At 51.0% G+C, this 14383-nt stretch overlaps 7 protein-coding genes across 7 annotated transcripts; 2 read left to right on the forward strand and 5 right to left on the reverse strand.

The window, feature by feature from the left end:
* Positions 1-125: 125 nt before the first annotated feature.
* Positions 126-2500, forward strand: MRS44_014303 (uncharacterized protein; the record flags this gene model as incomplete). The annotated part of the gene is made up of 5 exons (XM_046277356.2): positions 126-211; positions 270-398; positions 450-1218; positions 1265-1786; positions 1838-2500. The coding sequence occupies 5 exons, from the start codon at positions 126-128 to the stop codon at positions 2498-2500; spliced, it is 2169 nt and encodes a 722-aa protein (XP_046127571.2).
* An 88-nt stretch (positions 2501-2588) lies between these two features.
* Positions 2589-4246, reverse strand: MRS44_014304 (uncharacterized protein; the record flags this gene model as incomplete). Its single annotated transcript, XM_046281582.2, has 4 exons — positions 2589-2731; positions 2785-4032; positions 4085-4172; positions 4229-4246. The coding sequence occupies 4 exons, from the start codon at positions 4244-4246 to the stop codon at positions 2589-2591; spliced, it is 1497 nt and encodes a 498-aa protein (XP_046127570.2).
* A 595-nt stretch (positions 4247-4841) lies between these two features.
* Positions 4842-6002, forward strand: MRS44_014305 (uncharacterized protein; the record flags this gene model as incomplete). The annotated part of the gene is made up of 2 exons (XM_046274166.2): positions 4842-4881; positions 4942-6002. The coding sequence occupies 2 exons, from the start codon at positions 4842-4844 to the stop codon at positions 6000-6002; spliced, it is 1101 nt and encodes a 366-aa protein (XP_046127569.2).
* A 294-nt stretch (positions 6003-6296) lies between these two features.
* MRS44_014306 (uncharacterized protein) lies at positions 6297-7596 on the reverse strand (the record flags this gene model as incomplete). The annotated part of the gene is made up of 2 exons (XM_046273017.2): positions 6297-7331; positions 7381-7596. 2 exons carry the CDS (start codon positions 7594-7596, stop codon positions 6297-6299), a joined length of 1251 nt encoding a protein of 416 aa, XP_046127568.2.
* An 811-nt stretch (positions 7597-8407) lies between these two features.
* Positions 8408-9535, reverse strand: MRS44_014307 (uncharacterized protein; the record flags this gene model as incomplete). Its single annotated transcript, XM_046277355.2, has 1 exon — positions 8408-9535. The coding sequence occupies one exon, from the start codon at positions 9533-9535 to the stop codon at positions 8408-8410; it is 1128 nt and encodes a 375-aa protein (XP_046127567.2).
* A 623-nt stretch (positions 9536-10158) lies between these two features.
* MRS44_014308 (uncharacterized protein) lies at positions 10159-11909 on the reverse strand (the record flags this gene model as incomplete). Its single annotated transcript, XM_065618357.1, has 7 exons — positions 10159-10332; positions 10384-10473; positions 10527-11001; positions 11052-11163; positions 11211-11470; positions 11530-11798; positions 11844-11909. 7 exons carry the CDS (start codon positions 11907-11909, stop codon positions 10159-10161), a joined length of 1446 nt encoding a protein of 481 aa, XP_065474429.1.
* A 1239-nt stretch (positions 11910-13148) lies between these two features.
* Positions 13149-14197, reverse strand: MRS44_014309 (uncharacterized protein; the record flags this gene model as incomplete). The annotated part of the gene is made up of 2 exons (XM_046280242.2): positions 13149-14036; positions 14087-14197. 2 exons carry the CDS (start codon positions 14195-14197, stop codon positions 13149-13151), a joined length of 999 nt encoding a protein of 332 aa, XP_046127565.2.
* Positions 14198-14383: the final 186 nt, after the last annotated feature.

Below are 14383 nucleotides of genomic sequence, written 5' to 3' on the forward strand. Positions count from 1 at the left end.
CTTGCCGAGTACGGCTTAGAACCTCATCACCTCTTCAAACTTGATCCATCATCTCAGCTCTCGGATCCTTCTGGTCATATCCGATCAACCAACCCTTATTGTGATCCATCACTGTTGTAATACCCATGCCTGAAACACCAGAGCCTGAGGGCCAGCGACTTCGGCGTTCTCTCGGAGCCTCAAGGGCAACGCCGAAGAACGCACGCATTGCGTATGTCTGCGACGAGTTGCTACTTACCAATGGGGCGGATCTTTACTAACGTTTTCAGTTGCCGGAAATGTCATGCTCGCAAAGTGAAATGCTCAGGCGGCACCCCTTGTGCCAACTGTCTACAGGCCAATATCGGCGCTGAATGCTCCTATCCAAGGCGCATCAGGCGAGTGAAGGTCGATCAGAGGTATGGAAGCAAGTCAACAGTCCTTTGGGATAACTACTAATTATGGGCTAGTTATATCGACGAACTACTAGAAGAGATTCATACTCTTAAAAAAGCGGTTCATACCCCTGAAGTTGCCAACTCAACACCGTCTCGGCATCACGAGACCAGAGCTCAGTCTTTCGTCTCAGATGGTGATGCCGTCAACCAGGAATCGCCTGCCGCCTCTGTCGTAAACGTTGACACGGGCGCATTACAAGCCAATCCTGAAGCCACCGTCGTTGTTGACCAGACAAGACCTGCTCCAGAGACCGACGACTCTATCCGGAACCCGATCCTCGAGGACCGTCCTTGGTTCTTCTCGTTGACCCCCGAGATGCCTATGCTTATCGAAGAAGCCGCAGATGCACCATTCGCCACTAGATTCCGTCAAGAATTGTCTGGAAAATCACAACGACATATTCCACGAACTGAAAATGTGACCGATGAAGCATTGACATCGTCATGGAACACCCCTTGTCCCTGGCCGCCTGCATCAAGAGCTCGCTTCTTGCTCAAGGTGGCACTGAACACAGTATGTAAGCGCTACTACCTCGTCCGAAGGAGCGCTACACAGCGTTTACTGGAGCAAGCTATCCACAACCCCGACATGTGTGATCTTGTATCTGAGTGCAAGCTCTTCGTTCTGTTTGCATTGGGTGAGGTCTACTCGACGAGGACATCGCCTACCAAGGATAAGAACCAACTTCCTGGTATTTCATACTATGTACGCGCCAGTCGGTTCCTTCGGGTCCTCACCGAGCAACCTCGCATTGACTGCGTTGAGGTTATCTTGATGCTGGTGAGTCTTTTACTCTTGCTAGTGCTGCAAAGCTAATATCAGAAAGTCGCTATACTCTCTGGCCATGAATCGGCGATACAATGCATATTGCATGGTCGGATCTGCTGTCAAATTCAGCACCATGATTGGCCTACACCAAAATGTGCCCTTGTCTCTGATGCCCGACCGCGAGAAGCAAGAACACCGGAAGAGAATATGGTGGTCGGTGTATACTCTTGACCGCTTCTGGGGAGCTCAAATCGGCCAGCCAGTTTCCATCAGAGACGAGGACATCGACGTCGATCCGCCTTCCATCGAGGGCTTGTCCCCCGAAAGTGCGGCTGAGGATTTTGCCGACGCAGAGTATCTCACAGCCAACCACCGGTTGACTAATCTCGCTGCTCAGATTGCGTCGTTGATCTACAGCCGGAAGAATCAGCGCACCTCCTTCTCTAGTAGGGTTCAGCAAGCGCTGAGAGACCTGACAAGCTGGCTTCAAGGCCTACCAGACTCTTTGCGGGCTGCCATGGAGGAACTTCCCCCTAACGCGACGGCACCCATCACCGCTTTGCATCTCTTTTTTAACCAGGTCAGTTGAGTTACATATATCCATTGTTAAACACTCCCCTAATCCATGCAGTGTCTAATCCGGGCGGCGAGACCAATTGTGCTGTATGTCTTTCGTATGCGTCGAGAGGCTCGCAAGTCTATCGAGGAAGACCGCCCTCTCATCGGCGAGGTTGCTCTGACTCTATCAGATGCCTGCATCCAATGTGCTCGACGGTCTTGCCGACTTCTGGTAGAGTCATGGATTAACGGATCCTTTCCCACGTTCGATGTTTCCTACGTTCACCACCTCTTCTCATCATCCATCGTCCTCGCCATATCTAGTCTATCTCACACAAACGAGTCTCAAAGCGATAGCGATGACTTTGATGCTGCGATGCAAATACTCAAGCAGCTTGACGAGAGCGGCAATTTCGCCGCGAGAGAGTTCTTGAAAAGCATGGAAGCCACCAGAGCCGCCCTTGACAGCATCGCTGCGGAAAGAAATCAAGCAGGTCAGGATAACCGAGAGCCTGATTCAATGGCCATGCGTGGGGGCCCATTCTCTTTCCACGACCCGAGAATATTCGATGCACCCACGGACACAGCGAGAATGGCACTGACGGAGCCTTCATTCCAAGACTTGCTGTCCCAGTCTGATTTGGATCTTCAGTTTCTTGAGTCATCTAATAATGATCAGGACTTTCCGGGCTTTTTCTGGCCTAATGAGGGATTTCAAGGATGGATGAACGGCTGATATAATACCTGGGAACGCGACTTGAAAGTGATTGAATTCTACTCTTTGATCTACTCTTTTATCGACCCCCACGCTTCCTCATGCTTGGTCAAGGTGTGGGAACACCATCGACTGTGAGCGTCCCCGTCTTGGAGATGAGATACTCTTCAATGGCAACATCCTTCCCGGCCTCCTTGCCATAGCCCGAAGACTTGATACCGCCGAAAGGAGACTCGGCGCATGATGCGTTTCCTTGAAATCTGTCAGTCCTAATATCTCTTGTAGTCGCATGAGGAGATGCTTACCGGTATTCATTCCAATCATACCAGCCTCAAGGCTCTCGAGAAGCCTCCATGTACGACTGACATCCTTGGTGTAAAAGTACGAAGCTAGGCCCATAGATGTGTTGTTGGCCAACTCCACAGCTTCCTCCTCCGTCTCGAACTTGTAGATACCCAGTAGAGGACCAAATATCTCCTCTTGTGTAGTCAACATGTCAGGCGTCATCCCCGCGATGATGGTAGGCTCAAAGAAGTAGCCATTCTTTAACCCAGACGGTCTCTTTCCGCCACATAGGATCTTGCCTCCCCTGCTAACGGCATCGGACACATGCTTCTCGACCTTTTCAACTTGTCGGTCTGTTGTCAGGGGACCCATGGTCGTCCCTGTCTCGGCGCCATGGCCCACTTTGAGCTTTTGCGTGGCCTCCAACATCTTTTGGGTAAACTTGTCGTACACGCCGCTTTGCACGTAAACTCGGTTGGCATGTGTGCAAGCCTGGCCAGCTGTGCGCCACTTGAGGATCATAAGTGCGGCAACAGCTTGGTCTAGGTCACCGTCGTCAAAGATGAGGAACGGGCAGTTGCCGCCAAGTTCCATCGTGACCTTCTTCAGGCCCTCGGCGCAATGCTTGGCGACAATGCTGCCCACGTTGGTGCTTCCTGTGAAGGTGACCTTTCGCACCAAGGGATGCTTGCAGAGCCTTTCGCTGACCGATGGTGTGTTGGTGTTGTCTGTCGAGATGACGTTGAGCACACCGGCGGGCAGTCCAGCTCGGAGGGCCAGATCAGCGAGGGCCATGACGCTGAAGGGACTCTCGGGAGAAGGCTTAACAACCATGGTGCAGCCGGCGGCCAAAGCCGCAGCGACCTTGCGTATAATCATAGCAACAGGAAAGTTCCAAGGCACAAGAGCGACGCTCACACCAATGGGTTGCTTAATAACAAACGTCCGCCGGTTAGACACAGACGGTAGAGCAATTGTGCCGCGAACACGCTCAGCTTCGCCAGCGAACCACCAAGCGAATCCAAGCGCATAATCGACTTCGCCCACGGCCTCGGCCATGGGCTTTCCCGTCTCGTAGACGACGATCTTGGCAATGTCCTCACGGGCGTTGATGATAAGCTCGTGCCATTTCAGTAGGATCTTGGCTCGTTCGCGGGGGTTGGTATAGCGGAAGCTATTGAATGCGGTTTGCGAGGATTCGATGTACTGGTCGACATCTTCGACTTGGTTGGTGGGCGAGGTGGCCCAGATTTTGCCAGAACCGGGATCTACACATGTTACACAATCTCACTTGGTAAAGTTGAATGTTTGAGAACTCACCCTCGACGTCGAAACGCTTGCCAGCCTGGGCTTGTACCCATTTACCGTTTAGCAGGGAAGCCTCATGGAGGAGTGAGGGGTCGTTTAACTTGGAGATTGGTCAGTGAGGGGCACACCCCATGGATGAGGGGTCGGAGTAACTACTGTGAAGGGGAGAGACATTGTGGCTTCCTGTGTAGGTAGATTGATTGACTGAAGAGTCTGTGATTCCTGTCCGTCAACTGGCATGGTGAGGTTGAGACAAAGGGACTTATATGGCACTCGTTCGGGCTCGGCTATTGATGTTTCCCGGCCTCCAAACATCTAAAACCGAACTTTGTGTGTTACATGTCGAAGCTTTACAAATCGTTCCGCGGATGTTTGACCCGTTGAGCACAACGTAATTGTTGTTGCCGCGGATAGTGTCTCATCAGCAACTGATTATGTCAACGAACTCGTGAACCGTTTCAGCCTCCACTCCGTCCGTAGCCGGAGAGCTTACAAAAGGAAACTGTAGTAATATCATCGTTGTTATCTTTTTTGAAATGCCAAGCTTCAAGCTAATCATGATGTGCTTATGTTACGCCGCTCACGAGGACGGCGCGTCGCACTGACAAGCCGAATCCCTTCCGAGACTATGGGCACTCGATTTAGGACCCAGAGATATCAAGCATATGGCGTAACCATTCTTAAAAGACATGGCTCATCCTGTCCTTCTAGATATGGATCCTGGTTTCAGACTCCCAATCCATCACAAGAAGACTACTCTCATCCAAATATGACGCGCTCTATTCCGGAGGTTTCCATTGCCGTGATCGGTGAGTAGATACCGTTAAGGGCTGCTATTGCCTAGAATCAGCCACTAACACTTGAAATAGGCGCTGGTGGCGTCGGATCCGTCTTCCTCCAGCAACTCGCCTGGGTGGCCAAGAACAAGACCTCGCACAGCCTGAGACTCGTTTACGTCGCCATCATCGACAAAGCTCTCTATCACGCCGATTATGCATCTATCGACATTGAGTCCGCTGTGCCGACGCTCGAAGAAAAGGGCGGGCCACTACCTACAATCCCCCAAACCATCGAGTATCTGACAGGTGCACCTGGTAAGGTCATCGTCGTCGACAACACCAGCAGCCAGGCAGTTGCAGAGGCGTATCCTTCGTTTCTTTCCAAGGGATTCAGCGTCGTTACTCCCAACAAGAAGGCATTCTCTGGAAGCTGGAAGCTATGGGAAGCCATCTTTGCTGCTGAGGGCACTGCTGGTTCTATGGTGTACCACGAGTGCTCGGTTGGCGCCGCTTTGCCGATCATCTCGACATTGAAGGAGCTCATCGCGACCGGGGATGAGATCACTCGAATTGAGGGTGTGTTTAGCGGCACAATGTCGTATCTCTTCAATAACTTTGCCCCTACTCAGGGAACCGGCGGGAAATGGTCAGATGAGGTCAAAAAGGCGAAGCAGTTGGGATACACTGAGCCTGATCCTCGTGATGACCTCAACGGCCTCGATGTCGCCCGTAAGATCACCATCCTCGCCCGGTTAGCCGGTCTTCCCATCAAGTCCGCAACAGCTTTCTCTGTCCAGAGCCTCATCCCCAAGGAGCTAGAGAGTGTCAAGAGCGGCGAAGAATTCCTTCAAAGACTCCCCGAGTTTGACTCTCAGATGAACCAGCACAAGGAAGCTGCTGAAAAGTCCGGCAAGGTGGTGCGGTTCATTGGTTCCGTGGACGTCACGACGAAGCAGCTCAAGGTTGGCCTTGAGGCTTTTGACAAGTCGCACCCCATTGCTTCACTCAAGGGAAGTGACAACATCATCAGCTTCTATACTAAGCGATATGGTGATTTGCCCTTAATTGTTCAAGGTGCTGGAGCCGGTGGTCCTGTTACGGCTATGGGCGTGTTGGGTGATCTCCTCAAGGTGCTTACAAGGATAGCGTAGAGTAGAAGACGAATAGAATAAGCATTTTGCTCTTTGAGTTTGGACTTTCCGGTTTGATATTGAAATAATCAATGGCTGCATTTATCTTCCAGGATAGAGATGGCTGTCGACCGTGTCTGGCATCATTTTGCTTCAAGGTCTGTGGATGATCAAGTACTCAGGCTTTCGTGAACCTCCCTGTTTAGCAGGACTTCAGACGAGGTCATCTTGGTGACTCACCGCATTAACAGAGGCAATTAGTTAGGGGAACAGTATCTTGAGTTTTAAAGAACGGATACAATACTCATGGTCTATCTATGAGTCCTCCTTCAGAAGAGCTTCAAACGCTTGTGTGAAGTCCGCTTTCATATCCTCAAGGTCCTCAACACCAACACTAACACGAATGACAAGAGGATCCTCTCCCTTGCTGCTCATGGCACGCCACTCGACCAAACTCTCGACTCCTCCCAAGCTTGCAGCGTGCTGGAAGATGTACAGCTTGCTCGCCAACCGCTTAGCATACTCAGCCTTCTTGAGCCACATGCTGAACACGGGTCCGTAACCACCAGGCATCTGCTTCTGCAGCCAGCCATCCTCCAGGGCGTCCTTTTGGATCGAGGCGTGTGACACCTTTAGAACTGCTCTTCCAATGACCGAGTTTGGGTCCTGGATACCATTATGGAGCCATGCGACGAGGTCCTCAGTCGTCCTGGCCTGCCGCGTTACGCGCAGATGGAGGGTACGCAGGGATCGGATGCCCAGCCATCCCTCCAAGCTGCCCATGACACTTCCCAAGACCAGACGCTCCTCCCGCAATGTCTCCTCCCATCCTTCCTTGACACGATCGGGGTGGATGACAACGATACCGCAGAGCATATCCGAGTGGCCTCCGATATACTTGGTTCCACTGTGCATCACCATATCGGCACCAAACTGCAGAGGATCCTGCAGAGGAGGGGGTCCAAAGGTCGAGTCGACAGTGAGAATAGCTCCCACAGCACAAGCCTTGTCCTTATAATAAGCAAGGTTGCGAGCCTCGCCGGTCGGGTTAAGCGGAGTCTCGACGTGGAGCATGTCACCCGGGCCCATCTGATCGATGTCGTCAAGAGTCAACTTCTTGAGGCCGTTGAGCTTGGAGATGACGTCGATAACTCCATGGACCCCGTGGTATCCTTCCGTGAGAAAGATCTTTTTCGGGTTCACCAAGACCAGCATGGCGTGGAAAGCTGAGAGGCCAGAAGAGTACGAGACGACGCTGGTGCCAAAGAGGGTCTTGAGGACGATCTCGAAGCGGCTGGAATTGGGTGCCGTGTAACGGGAGTAAACGTGAGAGTCGAACGGAGCATTGGGCTATCGAGAATCAGCATAGTTAATGACTGGCAATTATTGAGACACGTACATCGTCATTCTCCATCTCAACCAAGTCATCCGGATCTCGGGCGTATCGATAGTTCACGGCCGGGTGCATCGCCGGTGCGATGGCCCGATGGGAACTAACAAAGTCATCGGCATGCACAGCCTGAGTGCTGAAGTGAAACTTGGGCAGGGCCTCGCTCAAGGCCTCTGCCGTCAACACAAAGTTGCCGGACTTTTTGGAACCTTCGTTAGACGCCATTTTCTCGTTCAATGGTTGTTATAGCAATTGGGACGCGAGATGGCCGGGACAATGGACCAAATCCCTTCTATATAAGCCCCTCACCGAATTATACGCGATTCAGAAATTATCATGATGCGGGGAATCATTGGTGAGGGGCACATGTCAAGAGCTGGGGTCGTCCCTGATCGGGAGCGCCCTATGTCGAGCAGGGCACTTTTTAGTCGACCAGTGTCAAGAGAAGGGCGTTGCGCGTTATGTAACAAGAATGTTTCATACGCGCGGCCTTCTGATGAAAGAGCTTTGTTGAAGCTCTATGTAATATATGTATTATTTAATTGAGGTCAATCTTGCCATGACCTGTGCGAGAATAGCGTGAGGCTAAGGTTAGATGCAAAGTTCATCACAGTTGTGACCAACTTCCTCTCCTAGGTACTCAATTCCCACCCATTACTCAAGAATTGATTACGCCTTTCAACAAGCAAAAGGGCATTTCTACACAAGTATTAATCCACCTATGATCCAACTTTCATCGTTACGTGGGGGTTCTCACGACACATTTGGAGCAAGGCAGTCGGTGCCGTCGTTATCCGTCTCCATGTCTCCAACGAAGACACTCAAGTAAGCACCGAAGCAAATCTCAAGTGGGAATCAATTCAAATTAAGTAGTAGCTCAGGTAATTATTGCGGCTTGGCCATCAGGCTGAGGCTGCGCACATGCTGATTGTTTTTACGACTAAAAAGCTTCCCACATCGAAAATCCTCGCTCCAAGTTCTTTTCCCCCTTCTCTTTTAATCCCGCCACAACTCTGTCGGCAGGGAAGCTTGTTTCTCAATAACTCACATCGACATACTCGGGTGGACTATCGGCCGAGTTACCGTAAGCTGGTGGGACACTCGGCTCAACCAGCTCCGTCAAAACGACTGGCCGTGTCATGCGCAGTGTAGTTTCAGCCCTTGGCGGCGACGTCATCCAGGGGGCCTCTGGTAGCACAAAATGCTTTTCCAGGTGAAGTTCGACGAGAAGAGCGTGCGTGACCTGTGGACCGGCACTCTCCTCACATGCATAGATAGTCTCGGAACCAACTCGGTTGAGACTGTAGTCGAAGCTGAAGGTAATGTGGGGTTGGGATTCGTTTGAGTGTTCTTCCCATCCATGACGAAGACTCCTTTTTCCAAGAAGCCGAGTCTCTGACTGTTGGCTTGGGTCGTTACTGGTTCCCTGACTAGCCGCTGGGGTTGTCGGATGACGAGGACAGGTGGGGAGGGTGACAGAAACAGACTCTTCAAGTTTCCAAGTGACCTTGTGAAGTTTCCATACCTCAAGTCCAATGGCTAGGCTCGAGGTGATGTTATCAATACGAAGTGAGACTGAGTTCGTTCCAGTGGGGCGAATGACACTGCTGAGGCACAATGTGGCCGTCATGTTGGTGGAGTTGAAGTTGTAGGCGTGAAATTGTTTGTTAGATTCGGCCTCGAGTATCCGCTCAACTTGAAAGAGCTTTTTTGAGATGATGGGTTCTCGCTCTGTGCAAACAGCCTTGGCGCAAACTTCGTATTCTACTGTTGCAAGGGGCGTATCCATGGAGATAGGAAGGTGGTTTGGGATGATAAAGGACATGTCGTAGTCATGTTGCCCTTTAGGTAGTGGTGTCAGGGTGGAAATAACGCTCTGTTGGGATATCTGGATCAAGTCCTGCGCACAGCTGGCGCAGTTCTTTTTCCGAGGACGCTTGTACCGCACATGAAGTTGTAGTGTAACATCGAGGCTTTCAACTTGTATGGCCTCTTCCGCGTTGAACAATAGTCGCCCTGAGACGTAAGCATCGCTGCTACTGTTGAAATATCCGTGGAGAATGGCGGTAGGAGTTTCGAGTTCGATCCTTAAATTGGTTCGCCGACTCGGGGTTTGGTTCGGCTGCCGGGTTGAGAGCAGCCGCCGAGGACTCCAGGGAGACATTGTGATGAGGGTAGAACTGAGGATATACGATTGATGCCGAGACATCCGAATTGAGCCAAGAGCTTATTTTTAACATGATATCCCATGACTCTTTACTAGGTTGATTTATAATGTACAAACGCCGATGTTGAAGCTGCGTTCACCGGACCTGAGTCACGTTGACTCGGTGTCGGTGACAGTCGCCGAAGGGCGCAGCAACTTATTGACTAGCTTACCGCATTCAAATCCACTGCATCTGTCAGAGGGCGCATTTCATCTTAAATGGGTATAGCATCAATTCTGTTGGATGCGTATTGCCCGTATAGCCATTTGCGGCCTCAGGTGACTCACCTCGGATCGGGCTTGGCAGCGGTGACAAGGGTGAGTAATGAGGGCTTTTATCAGACATTTCGGGTGAAAGGACTCAATTTTCAGCCTTTTTACGGCGTCTTCGGTATGCTTCACACACGGAACTATTATGGTCGAGTCAAAGTAGGTAGTGGGTATGAAGGCTTGCGTATATCTATTGCCTTGGACGTATGTGGTAAAGACAGTTAAACCATCTTAAATCAACAAAACAAAATTCACCAATCCTCCCACAGCTCAGATCTGCCTCAACGTTTCTCTTCTACACAGCCGTCTCTCTATTCCTTGGGGCCCATGCCAAGCTCCTTGATCATCTCAGGCCAGCCTGAGTCGGTCGAAAAAGGCTCAACCTCGGACTTGCAGACCGTGTTATTCTTGGGAAGCTTGCCCTCACTCCAGTAAGCCGCGGTAGCCTTGATAACACACTCAGAGCTTCGGCGGAGAATCGAGTGCTGCCGACGTTGTTAGCTTTTCACCAATAGACGGCCAAAGGGGTCACCTACGCCGGGGATGTCAAACTCGAGCAGCACGCTGCCCTCAAGGGTCCCGGTGAGGTTGCGGGCTGACGCCAGGGGAGTAATGGGGTCAGCAGTCTGTTCGATAACGAGTACTGGGTGAGTTTCCACCTCGAGCATCGCATGACGACGTCTTCAATAGTGTCGGCGGCGAATCTGCTTGTATCCCACCGCTTGTTCAGTATAGGGATGATGTCGTGAATATCATCAGTCTGCCCGGTCATATCGCTGCAGCGAATTCCCCAAAGAGACTCCTTGGTAATGCCGCTACCGCCACCGCCGCCCCCTTCCGACATTTGAGTTAGCGCCGCCTCAAGCAGCTTCGGGTCTCGCTTCATCATGGCATTAAGGAGCCTCGACATTTTCTGCCATGTCTCGGGCATTTTGAGGTTAGCATACAGCAACACCTTGATCCACCTGTAGTCGATTATTGTGCCCTGAAACACGATGGGCTCGAGCCGAAGATCGTCAAAGAACTTGTATAGCTTCTTCTCAAGGTCTTTGGCGTTGAATTTGCCGGCGAGAGGACAGATGTCCCGTGCTTCGACGCATTCTTGACAGAATCTGCTAAATGTCGCATCTGTATCTACAAGAGACTCAAAGTCACTGCATCACATAGTCAGTTATGGTCCTCGTGTAAGAAAGAATGTTCTTACTGGTTGATGCGCCAGTCGAAGGGATTGACGACAGCGTCAAGCATCATCTTGTCAATCTTGTCGGGAAACATGTTGGCTGCCACGGCGCCAAGATAGGTACCATAGGACATTCCTATAGACATTTAGCACCCTGTCAAGAGTTTGAGGCCGTACACATACCCCAGTAGCGCAACATGCCGTCCTCATCCAAGGCATCAACGATCTGCATCATATCCCGAGCGACGAAGGATGTACCGAGGAATTGACCAGTCTTGTTCTGTTTGAGGGCGCATGTCTCGGCAAAGATCTCACTCGAGGCCCAGTTTTGGCCTCTTGCGAGAGGAAATGCGCCAGCGACGAATTTGAACTCGCCGTTCGTGAACTGTGTCCTCTCCAAGTCTGTGTCAAAGCATGAGAAGGTGAGCGTATCTCCAGTTCCACTGTGTACCGGTTTTCAGTCAGTCGCTCTAGCTTTCCATATCTCAGCATATAATCTTACCGTGGATCAAAGCCGATAAGGCCGTATTCACCTCCCGTCAGGCCCAGCAATTTCAAGGCCGCCGAGTTCGACGTGAGACTGGCGCGTGCAGGTTCTCCTGGACCTCCAAAGGTGATGAGGATGGAGCCCTTCGAAGGTTTGTTGAGCGCCTCTATCTTTGTGAGGTCGAGGGCGACTTCCTTCTTGTTGTCTGGGTCGGTGTAGTCGAGGGGTACCTTGAGCTTGGCACATTCTCTGGGAAGAGTCTGATTCTTGCTGAGGACACAATTCTTTCATTTTATCGTGTCTGCTCGGGCGTTGAGATGGTTGTCAACAGGCTTTGCCTGGGATAGCCCGAGAAGGCAGATGGGTGCAAGAAGCCAGTGGGAGAGGCGTGTCATGGTGCTTGTCGGTTATGTCGATAAGGTTGAAGGTAATGAAGCCCGAGAGTTGAATGGATCTGTTGCAGATTACATACGTAAATTCGACGTTGCTCACTATCTTACGGGGCACCGCAATCACGTCTCGTCTCTTGAAGACCTATACCCTGGATCGCATCTGCTCAGCCTACAAGTCTTGGCATCTGACAGAGCTTGATGTGAGAATTGATGCTCTCCTTGGAAGGAATCTGCGACCCCTGTCGTAGGGCTGATGTCCGTGGATTCAATCACATTGGCCCCTTTACGTCTCTATTCAAGACTGACCATCGGTGGTTCTTGTTTCAACATAATGATAATTGCGCCTCTTAAAATCACCTCACCGCGCCATATGCCAAAGGTCTTGGGTACTGCTGGGTGGCCCGCATCAATGACTGCGTTGGATAAGATTAGTCTGTTTGGTCCAGCTCTGCACTATTTGCTGTGATCTTGCATTGGCTGACCAACTTTATGGCCGAACCAAGATCGTCTTCAAGTTGTACTCTATTAGCGATCTATAACTTATCGAGTCCATTGGGTGCTGTAACAACATTACCATTCAATTCATGACCAATCTAACACTGATGAAGCTGAATTGCAACCTGGCAATCTCAGCTCTGCAACCTCGAAGCATCAAATTCGCTGTTGGCAGGATGACATGTGGGTTCCCTCGGCGTCATCCGAGATCCTTGCACCTTGGCAATCTTCAGCCATTGTGGAGGAGAAATCTCTCAGCAAATCGAAACCCTTCAAGGAAACAGCGGGTCAATTGACAAGGAACAAGGATCACGAAGTTTATCCAAAAGGGGAAAGGACGTCGGCATCAGCCAAGGTGTCAAGCATCTGCCAAAGCAAACTTATCCGTAACATTGGTCTCTATCCAAGAGTTCCCTTGAACTACCTAGAAGGGGGCTATGTCCAGAGATGCAGTGATCCCTGAACTGCTTGACTGCCAATTCCCTATTTCTGGCACAACCTGTGCCCAGGGCTTGCGATTCGTCGGCTAATATCGCCAATATTCACATATCCTCGTTCATCGACAAATCGGCGGTTCCGTATCAAAATCATTCCCCGAGGTCGTGTTATCTCGGGATTTAGCTTAAGTTGGATTCCCAAACAAGAGGTAAATGACATTGAGGGTCTTCATGGGTAAACTCAGTAGGTATCAACGTCTCACCACCCGATTTCACCCATCTAGAATACCCACAATCCTAGAGACCAACCCTATGCAAGCAACTTCTTCAGTGACTCCTTCAGAGCATCTTCGCCCTCATCCCATCCAGGCTCAACCTTGTCACTAAAGTTGGACCCATAGCGGTTGTTTTCATCCAGAAGAGCCACAGTCGAAAGCATCGGATATGCCTTGGAGCCGAGCCTATTCTCAACCCCGTTCGCCGTGTCCTCCTCCCAGAGCTTGAGCGCCTCTTGGTAGAGTCCCCCAATCGGCAAATCTGTGACCGACCAACCTTCAAGACCCAAGCCCTTGATGATGTTAATGAGTTCGTTGGTTGAGACGGTGTGGCTTGCAAAGTACGCAGGTCGGTTCTGGTACTTGTCCGGGTTTTGCAAGATTGCAACTAGAGCCTCGCCATTCAGTGCTCGTCTGCTCATACTGCACTTTTGATCGCCAGATCCATAGCGGAAAATCTTCTTCTGCTCCTTGTTGATCCAGAAGATGCCAGTTTCAATGGTCCAGTCAAACCATGGCCCAACGATGATAGACGTCCAAGACAGTCGACCCTCAGACTCAGCAATGATCTTTTCAAACTCGCGCTTGGCGCGTAGCTTGGGCTCAAAGATGAGGAGCTCTCCAATATGAGGGTGGAAAGTGTCGCCGCTAAAGTCGGGAGTGATGATGTGTTTGATGCCGGCTTTGAGAGCGGAGCGGACAATCAGCCCCTGATGAATGGCGGCTGCAGGATTGAAGGCCTCAACGAGAACATCCTGGTTTCTGAGAGCATCGGTAAGGGCCTCGGAGTCCGTGTAGTCGGCTGTCTTCTTGATGACACCAGCTGGGAGAACAGCTGAGCTGTCAGGACGAGTAATGCAGGCGACGTTGAAGTCGGCGTTGAGCAGGGCGGGTATGAGAACCTCCCCCAGAGATCCCGTTCCCTGATTTTCATGTCAACAAAATATCTTAGATGTCAGGTCAGAAAACTTACACCAAGGATAGCGACGTTCTTGAGGGGTGACATGACAACGCTGGTCGATATGTGGTGATCTATAGGGTAGGTTGGTAGTTGGTTCTGAGATGAGGGTGAAATGTAGGCCATTTTGAGACTTGATCTACGAAGGATGTCATATTTATACAGAGGAGCACAACCCGATTTTGAAACCTCCTTGCCGGTTCCTCTGTCTTCCAGTCGAGATGGGTTTCCTTATTAGTGGATCGTCACGACTGTCAAATCGGCGCTATTTCATGCATCGGCCGTCCCCCTGTCTCCCCAGACGTTCACCTT

Source organism: Fusarium solani (genome assembly GCF_023522795.1).
Source record: "Fusarium solani strain SB1 chromosome Unknown bctg00000010, whole genome shotgun sequence".
NCBI classification, from domain to species: domain Eukaryota; kingdom Fungi; phylum Ascomycota; class Sordariomycetes; order Hypocreales; family Nectriaceae; genus Fusarium; species Fusarium solani.